The 11,114-nt window shown below is 42.3% G+C and overlaps 1 protein-coding gene across 1 annotated transcript in view; it reads left to right on the top strand.

Moving 5' to 3' along the window:
• Positions 1 to 8,437: 8,437 nt before the first annotated feature.
• Positions 8,438 to 11,114, top strand: part of LOC133546172 (uncharacterized) — a 24,360-nt gene continuing 21,683 nt past the window's right edge. Inside the window, exon 1 of the mRNA XM_061892033.1 lies at positions 8,438 to 8,650. Coding sequence (XP_061748017.1) covers positions 8,609 to 8,650 — 42 coding nt within the window. The 5' untranslated portion in view covers positions 8,438 to 8,608. The remainder of the gene's footprint in view (positions 8,651 to 11,114) is intronic.

Below are 11,114 nucleotides of genomic sequence, written 5' to 3'. Positions count from 1 at the left end.
ATCTCTGCGCTGCTGATCAGCCTCCTCTTGGGATGGTTTCCTGCTGGCTCCGCTGTGAACGGGACTCTCGCTGCTGTGTTGGATCCGCTCTGGACTGGACTCTCGCGACTGTGTTGGATCCATTATGGATTGATCTTTCACAGTATCATGTTCTCATAGTCATCATTGTCACCGACGTCCCACTGGGTCATTATTGTCACCGATGTCCCACTGGGTGTGAGTTTTCCTTGCCCTTATGTGGGCCTACCGAGGATGTCGTAGTGGTTTGTGCAGCCCTTTGAGACACTAGTGATTTAGGGCTATATAAGTAAACATTGATTGATTGATTGACTTTTGGCAGCATGGTGAAACAGGGGTTAGTATAGGGGTATATTATACCGAGGATGTCGTAGTGGTTTGTGTTGTGGTTTGTGCAGCCCTTTGAGACACTAGTGATTTAGGGCTATATAAATGAACATTGATTGATTGATTGATAGTGCATCTGCCTCACAATACCAAGGTCCTGGGTTCAATCCCGGGCTCGGGATCTTTCTGTGTGGAGTTTTTATGTCCTCCCCATGACTGCGTATGTTCCCTCCGGGTACTCCGGCTTCCTACCACCTCCAAAGACATGCACCTGGGGATAGGCCCCTCCCACCTCCAAAGACATGCACCTGGGGATAGGCCCCTCCCACCTCCAAAGACATGCACCTGGGGATAGGCCCCTCCCACCTCCAAAGACATGCACCTGGGGATAGGCCCCTCCCACCTCCAAAGACATGCACCTGGGGATAGGCCCCTCCCACCTCCAAAGACATGCACCTGGGGATAGGCCCCTCCCACCTCCAAAGACATGCACCTGGGAATAGGCCCCTCCTACCTCCAAAGACATGCACCTGGGGATAGGCCCTTCCCACCTCCAAAGACATGCACCTGGGGATAGGCCCCTCCCACCTCCAAAGACATGCACCTGGGGAGAGGCCCCTCCTACCTCCAAAGACATGCATCTGGGAATATGCCCCTCCCACCTCCAAAGACATGCACCTGGGGATAGGCCCCTCCCACCTCCAAAGACATGCACCTGGGGATAGGTTTGATAGGCAACACCAAATGTTCCCTAGTGTGTGAATATGAGTGTGAATGTTGTCTGTCTAACTGTGTTGGCCCTGCAATGAGGTGGCGACTTCTCCAGGGTGTACACCGCCTTCCACCCGAATGCAGCTGGGATAGGCTCCAGCAACCACTCGCGACCCCAAAAGAGATGGATGGATATGTCACTTTTTGCATTTGTACCAACAATCACTCATCAGCTCCTCCTACTGGCAAGACTCAGAAGTGCATCAACATTAGCTAATAAGGCCGTGAAAGTACATTTTGTCCTTGTGGGATTCTACGGTCTGATGCTTTTGCTGAGAGTTTTGCCGTAGAATGGAGGTAGCAAACGGTAAATTTGGACATAAAAAAGCACGCCATTCGTCCTCTGTGAGCATGATGGAGGATGCTGTCCTCTATCATCATAGCGGAGAGCTTTCATGCAGCTTCTCTCTCAGCAACAGTGAAGTGAAGTGAATTATATTTATATAGCGCTTTTCTCAAGTGACTCAAAGCGCTTTACATAGTGACACCCAATATCTAAGTTACATTTAAACCAGTGTGGGTGGCACTGGGAGCAGGTGGGTAAAGTGTCTTGCCCAAGGACACAACGGCAGTAACTAGGATGGCACAAGCGGGAATCGAACTTGCAACCCTCAAGTTGCTGGCACGGCCACTCTACCAACCGAGCTATGCCGCCCCAACAGCAAGTATGAGCTCCATTTTTATAAATAGACAGCGATGTGTGTGCACGTGTGTGTTTGTGTGTGTGTGTGTGTGTGTGTGTGCACGTGTGTGTTTGTGTGTGTGTGCGTGAGAGAGAGATACATGCATGCTCTCTCCCCGCCTCCATTCTTAACATATAAATGGCAAGGCTCAGCTAAAGACATGATGATGCATTGCAACCTATCACACACACGCACACACACACACACACACACACACACACACACACGTAATCATCTTAGCGACCATTTTGCAGCACCACAGAATTTTCCAGTCTTCATGTGGAGAAGAAAATTGAGTGAACTAAGAAAAAGACACACATACACACACACACACACACACACACACACACACACACACACACACACACACACACACACACACACACACACACACACGTGCTCAGTTGGTAACCATAGCAACTACGGAACGAAGGAAGGCCGCATCACCGGGCAAATGAGATGGAAGTCTTGGTGCACGCGGGTGTGAAGTGTAACAGCGAGAGCGTTACTATGGTTATATTGTCAGGGCAAGAAGTATGTAGATGTCCAACTGTAGAGCGGCTTTTCCCTCGGTTTGAAAAATGTCCGCCTTTGGAGATCCCATCAGAGATGTAATAGATGTGAGATGGTGTGTAAGGCAGGGGGTTTTTCACTTTTTTCACCTCAGGGCCTAACTTTTTCACAACAGAAGGGCCAGCCAGGCATTAAAAAAATAGACCAAAAAATGATCCATCATCAAGCTTCACCAACACGTCATTTTCGTCACTTGATTGACATTCACGGCCCCCGAAGGTCTTGAGAGACTACGCTGGCTGCTGCCACATCATTATTAAGAAAAAATGACCGACAGGAAGGCGAGAAAAACTTTTTTTTTTTTTTAACACTCTCGTGCCGTACTTGCCGTCAAAACTCTAAATTCAGTTCCTGTCTTTATAATAAAAGCCCTGCTCCATTCTGCCTGCGCCAACAAAATAAGAGTCTCAGAAAGCTAACACGCCGCGGAGTTTGTCGCCAATGCATTTCTTGTAAAGTGTATAAAAAGGAGTATGGAAGCTGGACAAGAAAGATGCCAAAAGACAAGGACTTTCATGTGGTATTGGACTTTTTTTCTCCTCCATTTGAAGATGTGGACGTTATCATCGCCACTGTCTGATTCCAATCAATGCAAGTCATCACAATCAGGTAATACACCAACTTATGTTCTTGTCTGCATGAAAGAAAGGAATCTACATGTGTTAAACATGTATTTGGCACATTGCTAACATGTAAACAAAAATGGCAAAATAAATAAACAAATAAATAAACAAATAAATACAAATTATATATATACACACACAAATATATATATATATACATATATATATTTGTGTGTATATGCATCAATGTATATACACATGTATATGCATATATATATATACATATATATATGTATATATGTGTATATATATATGTGTGTATATATATTTGTGTATATATATGTATGTCTGTGTATATATATGTGTGTTTATATATATATATATGTGTCTATATATATTTATATATGTGTATATATATATATATGTGTGTATATATATGTGTGTATATATATATGTGTGTGTATATTTACATATATACTATATATATATGTAAATATATACACATATATGTATCTGTATATGTATATATATGTGTGTATATATATATGTGTGTATATTTACATATATACTATATATATGTAAATATATACACATATATGTATGTATATATGTATATATATGTGTGTATATATATATATATATGTGTGTGTATATTTACATATATACTATCCATCCATCCATCCATCCATTTTCTACCGCTTATTCCCTTTCGGGGTCGCGGGGGGCGCTGGCGCCTATCTCAGCTACAATCGGGCGGAAGGCGGGGTACACCCTGGACAAGTATGTAAATATATACACATATATATATGTATATATGTATATATATGTGTGCACAACAAATGTTTTGGCGCTTTTGTTCATGTGGGAGAATATTCCAATAAAGTTGCACTACACACTACTTTTGAATTCATTATTGGGCTTTGTGTATACAAATGCAGTTAATTCCAATTAATCGGAGAAATGGTGCGATTAACTTCGATTAAAATTTTTAATCGTTGCCCACCCCTAATATATATATATATATATATATATATATATATATATATATATATATATATATATATATATATATATATACATATATGTAAAAGTGTGGGCACCTTATATCATTTAATGTTACTCATTAAGCTGTGTAAACTTGTTTTGAACACTTTGAAGAGCAATAGAGAAGACAGAAAAAAACAAATACATTACAAATGAGCTACTGTACAATTTGATTAAAAAAGTATAAAGCAAAGGTGGCTCCAAATAAAATTCTGCTCAGAGTCCTTCTCTCTTTCCACTTTCTCCTGCACCACAACTCCTCATCGGGGTGGAAAAAGGTGCTTGTTACATGTTGTTGGCCTCTCTCTAATTATGGCGTGGTCGCATTTGGGTGCTTCAGGAAAATAAACGCCCCGGCTATAATTACAGTTTTTATTATATTTGATTGTGGTGTTGGATCCTACAATATATTACCAAAAGTATTTGGTCACCTGCCTTGACTCACAAATGAACTTGAAGTGCCATCCCATTCCTAACCCATTGGGTTCAATATGACCTTTTGCAGTTATTACAGCTTCAACTCTTCTGGAAAGGCTGTCCACAATGCTGCTGAGTGTGTTTGTAGGAATTTTTGACCATTCTTCCAAAAGTGCAATGGGGAGGTCACACACTGATGTTGGTGGAGAAGGTCTGGCTCTCAGTCTCCATTCTAATTCATCCCAAAGGTCTTCTATCGGGTTCAGGTCAGGACTCTGTGCAGGCCAGTCAAGTTCATCCACACCAGACTCTGTCATCCATGTCTTTATGGACCTTGCTTTGTGCACTGGTGCACAGTCATGTTGGAAGAGGAAGGGGCCCACCTCAAACTGTTTCCCACAAGGTTGGGAGCATGGAATTGTCCAAAATATTTTGGTATCCCGGAACCTTCAATGTTCCTTTCCCTGCCAAGCCCAACTCCTGTTAAACAACCCCCCGCCATATTTCCTCCTCCACCAAATTTCACACTCGGCACAATGCAGTCCAAAATGTAGCGTTCTTCTGGCTACCTCCAAACCCAGACTAGTCCATCAGATTCCCAGATGGAAAAACGTGATTCATCACTTCAAGGAACGTGTTTCCAGTGGTGCCGTGTTTTACACCACTGCATCCCACGCTTTGCTTTGGACTTGGGTGTTGTAGGGCTTAGATGCAGCTGCCCGGCCATGGCAACCCATTCCATGAAGCTCTCTGCGTACTGTACGTGGGCTAATTGGAAGGTCACATGAAATTTGGAGCTCCGTAGCAACCGACTGTGCAGAAAGTCTTTGCACTTGACCCCTTTCTGTCAGTTTACGTGGTCTACCCCTTGATGGTTGGGTTGCTGTTGTTCCCAAACTCTTCACTTTTCTTATAACAAAGCCCACAGTTGACTTTGGAATATTTAGGAGCGAGGAAATTTCACGACCGGATTTCTTGCACAGGTGGCATCCTATGACAGTTCCACGCTTGTGTTAGAATAATTGTTTCGAAATTATCACAAAAAACTTTGTATTAAGTGAAATGAATTATATTTATATAGCGCTTTTTCTCTAGTGACTCAAAGCGCTTTACATAGTGAAACCCAATACCTAAGTTACATTCAAACCAGGGTGGGTGGCACTGGGAGCAGGTGGGTAAAGTGTCTTGCCCAAGGACACAAGGGCAGTGACTAGGTTGGCAGAGGCGGGAATTGAACCTGCAACCCTCAAGTTGCTGGCACGGCCACTCTACCAACCGAGCTAAACCGCCCATTACATTGTGTTCCTGACACGAAGACAAAAGGCTGAAAGCTACCAAGAAGAATGCTGGTATAACTCCACTGGGACTTCAAAGCGGACGGATGGCAGGATATGCCCAACTTCCGGAGGAACTCTTTTTGAAGTATTTTACAAACTCTTTTTGAAGTATTTTATGGGACTCTTTTTGAACTATTTTATGGGACCCTCTTTGAACTATTTTATGGGACCCTCTTTGAACTATTTGACAAACTCTTCAAACTGTTCGGTAACTGAGGGCTACGCTGTTTACGACCCACTTCCCTGAGGAAGAAGTTGTGGGAAGGAGAGGGGAGTGTCACAGGTATTTGTTGTTGAACCCCATGATGCAGAGATGGAGGCAGGCATTGGATAAGAAGACATGGTTTAATTAAAACTAAATAAGAACAAACAAAAAGCACGCACGTGGGCAAAATAACAAATTAAGGGAGCTAGCACTGGGAGCTAGAAAAACAAAAAGGAACTTTAGCATGGAAGCTAGTGGATTGCAAACAGAAAAACTGGAAATAACTAATGCTAACAGAAACAGCTTACCGCTACGACGACCAGGACAAAGTGTAGCATGACAGGTAGTAGCTGTAACAAAATGACAAGACAGGTAGCACGACAAGAGCGACATGTGGCAACGACAACGCAATACAATGATCCAGCACTGACTGGAAGACAAAGTGGGCACAAATAGGAGCGGGCTGATTGACTCCAGGTGTGGCCAGTTGCCAATCAGCCGCAGATGAGGTGACAACAGCACACAGGGAGACAAACAGGAAGCTGAACCAAAATAAGAGCACTTGACAGGAACTAAAGACAGGAGATACTAAACACAGAGGAAACAAAGACAAATGCAGAGGAAAAAACTAAAACATAGACAAACTGTCAGGGGAAGGCCTGACAGGGAGAAAGTCAAATAAAGAAGGAAGAGTACGATCTTTGGGCAGAGTGTGGTGCAGGACTGTACGGAGAGTACAGTGGCCATGTCTCTCCTCAAGATCTGAGTCCAAATTTATTTTTTGTCTCTGTTTGATTCTTTGCCTTTTGTCTTGTCTAATAGATGTCATCAGTGTTTGAACCCGACAGCTGGAAATCACTGAGAGCGGCCCATTCTTTCACAAATGTTTGTAGAAACAGTCTCCATGCCCAAGTGCTTGATTTGATACACCGGGTGATTAGGATTATTGTTTTTTTCAAAACTTACTAAATGTTTTTTTTTCCAGTATAACTCACAAAAATACATTTCCTCAGGCATTATTAGACATTTTTCATGTGTATTTTTGGAGTTATGTTTATAAGCCTTTCATATTTAGGATGACAGTTATACTGTTATATTGAATACAAAACAACCTTGTGGCTTTACAAACCTTACAAAATATATTTGTTCTAGTACAACTAACAAAGATAAATGTTTCTAGAAATTATTAGCCATTTTTCATGTGTAGTTTAGAAGTTATGTTTGAATACATTTTTATTGCTTTTTTCGCATTATCTCAGGATTCTAAGAACATTATAGTCATATTAAGTAACAAACTACTTTTTGCTTTTGCAAAATTTAAAAAGCATATGTTTCGAGTAAAACTCCTAAATATCCATTATTTCAGGCATTATTAGCCATTTTTCATGTGTGGTTCAGAAGTTATGTTTAAATAACTGTCATATTTAGTGTTACAGTATACAGTCAAATTGGGTAAAACCTATTTTTCGTATTTGCAAACCATAGAAAAACAACTTTTTCTAGTAAAACTCACATGGATTCAATATCACAGGCATTTTTAGACATTTTGCACTTTTGGATTAGGAATTATGTTGGGATACATTTTTATTGCTTTTTTCGCATTATTTTAGGATTCCAAGTACATTACTGTTAAATCGGGTAAAACATTACTTTTTGTTTTTTCAAAACATGCTAAATGTTTTTTTCCAGTAAAACTCACAAAAACTCCACACAGAGGTGGCGACTTGTCCAGGGTGTACCCCGCCTTCCGCCCGATTGTAGCTGAGATAGGCGCCAGCGCCCCCCGCGACCCCAAAAGGGAATAAGCGGTAGAAAATGGATGGATGGATGGGAAACTCACAAAAATACATTTCCTCAGGCATTATTAGACATTTTGCATGTTTATTTTTGGAGTTATGTTTATAAACCTTTCATATTTAGTATGACACTTATACTGTTATATTGAATAAAAAAAACTAATTTCTGGCTTTACAAACCTTACAAAATATATTTGTTCTAGTACAACTAACAAAGATAAATATTTCTAGAAGTGATTAGCCATTTTTCATGTGTAGTTTAAAAGTTATGTTTGAATACATTTTTATTGCTTTTTTCGCATTGTCTCAGGATTCTAAGAACATTATTGTCATATTAAGTAACAAACTACTTTTTGCATCCTCATCATTTGGACGGGTGGCCCAATACTTTTGGCAATACAATGGCTTCATCAGGAATAAAACAACAGTTGAGGCAATAAAGCAAACATATTAAAATAAAATACATTTCTCTGAGCAGCAGCACAGGAAGATGGATGCTGTGTTTCCTCCGCAACGAGGCTACCCCCTCGCACCCTCAAAGGCGCTGACATCCGAAGGGAGCCCGCAGCATCCCGGGCGCCTGATTGGCTGCCGGAGCCTCCGCGGGCGGCCAATGGGACGCCTTCCTGGCTGCGTGTTCCCCCCCCCCCCTGACTCCCAGCGCCTTCACGCTTGCAAGAGCTGCGTGCGCGGGCCCCAGCTCGCCGTCTGACGGAGGGGGAGGGGCCAGCGCCACATGCGGGGATGCTGAGGAAGTAGAGGGGGAGAGGAGAGCTCGGCATCGACCGCGAGGAGACATCAGCGTCCGCGTCAAAGAGGAGGAGGCGGAGATCCCCGCTTGTCCGTTTCCACGGGGGCCACAGCAGCTTCCACAATGGGCTGCTGGCTCTCTGGACCGTGGGTGGGCGACCCGGCGGTAAGTTCAACCCAGCGGCGATGAAACGTGACCAATCTGCTTCTCCTCGTCGACTCGGCTTGCGTGTACGCGTGTGTACGCGTCTTTGCTGTCTCATTCCGTAATAAAGCTGACATACGTGCGAGTCAGACCGCTGTGTGCTTAAATGGACGGATTTAGTTTGTGTGTCAAAGATATGTCAGCCATTTTGTGCTTGTGTGTGTGTGTGTGTGTGTGTGTGTGTGTGTGTGTGTGTGTGTGTGTGTGTTCGCCGACGAGCCACAACATTAGGTACCATTGCGCTGTCGGAGGAGAGCGAATTCAAATAAATCTGCCTTTGCAGATGTCAAAGTGTCAAAGGGTGTGGATCTTTGGGCAAAGACAAAAGGCAAAGAATCAAACAGAGACAAAAATTAAATTTGGACTCAGATCTTGAGGAGGGACATGGTCACTGTACTCTCCGTACAGTCCTGCACCACGCTCTGCCCAAAGATCGTACTCCTCCTTAAATAAATCTGCCTTCGCAAATGTCAAAGTGTCAAAGGGTATGGATCTTTGGGCCCCTAACGTTTTTGATCCGATTCCCCGGGTGACGATTCGATTCCATTCTCGATTCAAAGCGATTCTCGCAATGTATTGCTGTATTTTCCAGACAATTGGGCGCACCGGTTAATAAGGCGCACTGTCGATGAGCGGGTCTGGTCAGGTCTATTTTCATACAAGGTGCCCATGCCTGGGCCACTAATGCACCCCCATGCTGCCTTTTACACTTTCACCCGAGAACAATCCGGATGGTTCTTTCCCACTTTGTTCCGGAGGACACGACATCCATAGTTTCCAGAAACAATTTGAAATGTGGACTCGTCAGACCACAGAACACTTTTCCACTTTGCATCAGTCCATCTTAGATGAGCTCGGGCCCAGAGAAGCCGGCGGCGTTTCTGGGTGTTGTTGATAAATGGATTTGGTTTTGCATAGTAGAGTTTTAACTTGCACTTACTGATGTAGCAACCAACTATAGTTTCTGACAGTGGTTTTCTGATGTGTTCCTCAGCCCATATGGTGATATCCTTTACACACTGATGTCGGTTTTTGATGCAGTTCCGCCTGATGGATCGAAGGTCCATAATATCATCGCTTATGTGCAGGGATTTCTCCAGCATCTCTGAACTATTTCACAATATTTCAAACTGTAGATGGTGAAATCCCTAAATTCCTTGCAAAAAGCTGCTTGAGAAATGTTGTTCTTAAACAATTTGCTCAGGCATTTGTTGACAAAGTGGTAACCCTCGCCTCGTCTTTGTTTGTGAATGAGTGATCATTTCATGGAAGCTGCTTTTATAGCCAATCATGTCACCCACCTGTTCCCAATTAGCCTGCACACCTGTGGGATGTTCCAAATAAGTGTTTGACGAGCATTGCTCAACTTTCTCAGTCTTTTTTGCCACTTGTGCCAGCTTTTTTGAAACATGTTGCAGACATCAAATTCCAAATCAGCTAATACTTGCAAAAAATAAAGTTTTGTGTGTGTGTGTGTGTGTGTGTGTGTGTGTGTGTGTGTGTGTGTGTGTGTGTGTGTGTGTGTGTGTGTGTGTGTCTACCCTTCTTGAGACATCAACTGTTGTGGTCTCTAAAAAAATAAGAATCCAGATGTAGATCCGCACCAAATCTATATTTAATAACAAAAAAAATCACTGGAGAAAATAATCAGTTCTAACGAAAGATCAGCTCCAGGAAAACCGGGTCAAAAGTCTGTCCTCCACCTGAGGAAATATAAAGAACAGGAATTACAAAAGTCAGACATAGTGAGCTCAGGGCTAGATTCTAATGCAGGTAACGGAGGAACTGGCAGCGGCTGAGTGGAAAGGCAGGGTTGAAGTGTGGTGGTTGATTAGCAACAGGTGGGCAGCACACCTGGCACTAACAAGAAGGGGAGGAGACTTACAGACACAAGAGAGGAGGCCAGTAGGAAAACAAGAGGAAAAAAAAGCAGGAGAACTGCCCTCATAACATCAACAAGGAAAAGTACCCTCCATATGAGGAGCGCTGAACAAGTCTCCCGATACGGAAGAAATAATGAAGATTAAAAACCAATTACAAAAAATAATGTCAAGAAATATATTTACTAAAAGCAGTCTTTTTCTCACAATGTGTGGACTTTTTTTCTTATAAAATTGGGACAATTTCTCACATTCTTTCTGTTTCTGTAATTGTGCAATATTTTCTCGTAAAATGATAACTTTTTTAATTGTACAATTGTTACTTTTTGAATGCAGAATGGGGACATTTGTCATAGAAAATTCAGACTTTTATCACAATATTGCCAATTTTTGTGTTGTTCTTGTAAAATAGGGACATTTTTGGAGTAAAATTATGTCTTTTGTCACAATTTTGCCGAGTAAAGTTCCAATATTACTATAATTTTGACAACATTTTAAAGTTTTCTTATAACATTGTGACTTTTGCTGAGTAAAAGTACGACTCT

The sequence above is a fragment of the Nerophis ophidion genome, linkage group LG02 (assembly GCF_033978795.1).
Source record: "Nerophis ophidion isolate RoL-2023_Sa linkage group LG02, RoL_Noph_v1.0, whole genome shotgun sequence".
Taxonomy (NCBI): Eukaryota; Metazoa; Chordata; class Actinopteri; order Syngnathiformes; family Syngnathidae; genus Nerophis; species Nerophis ophidion.
Note: the sequence above shows the minus strand (reverse complement) of the source record. Positions and strands in the feature narration are given on the sequence as shown.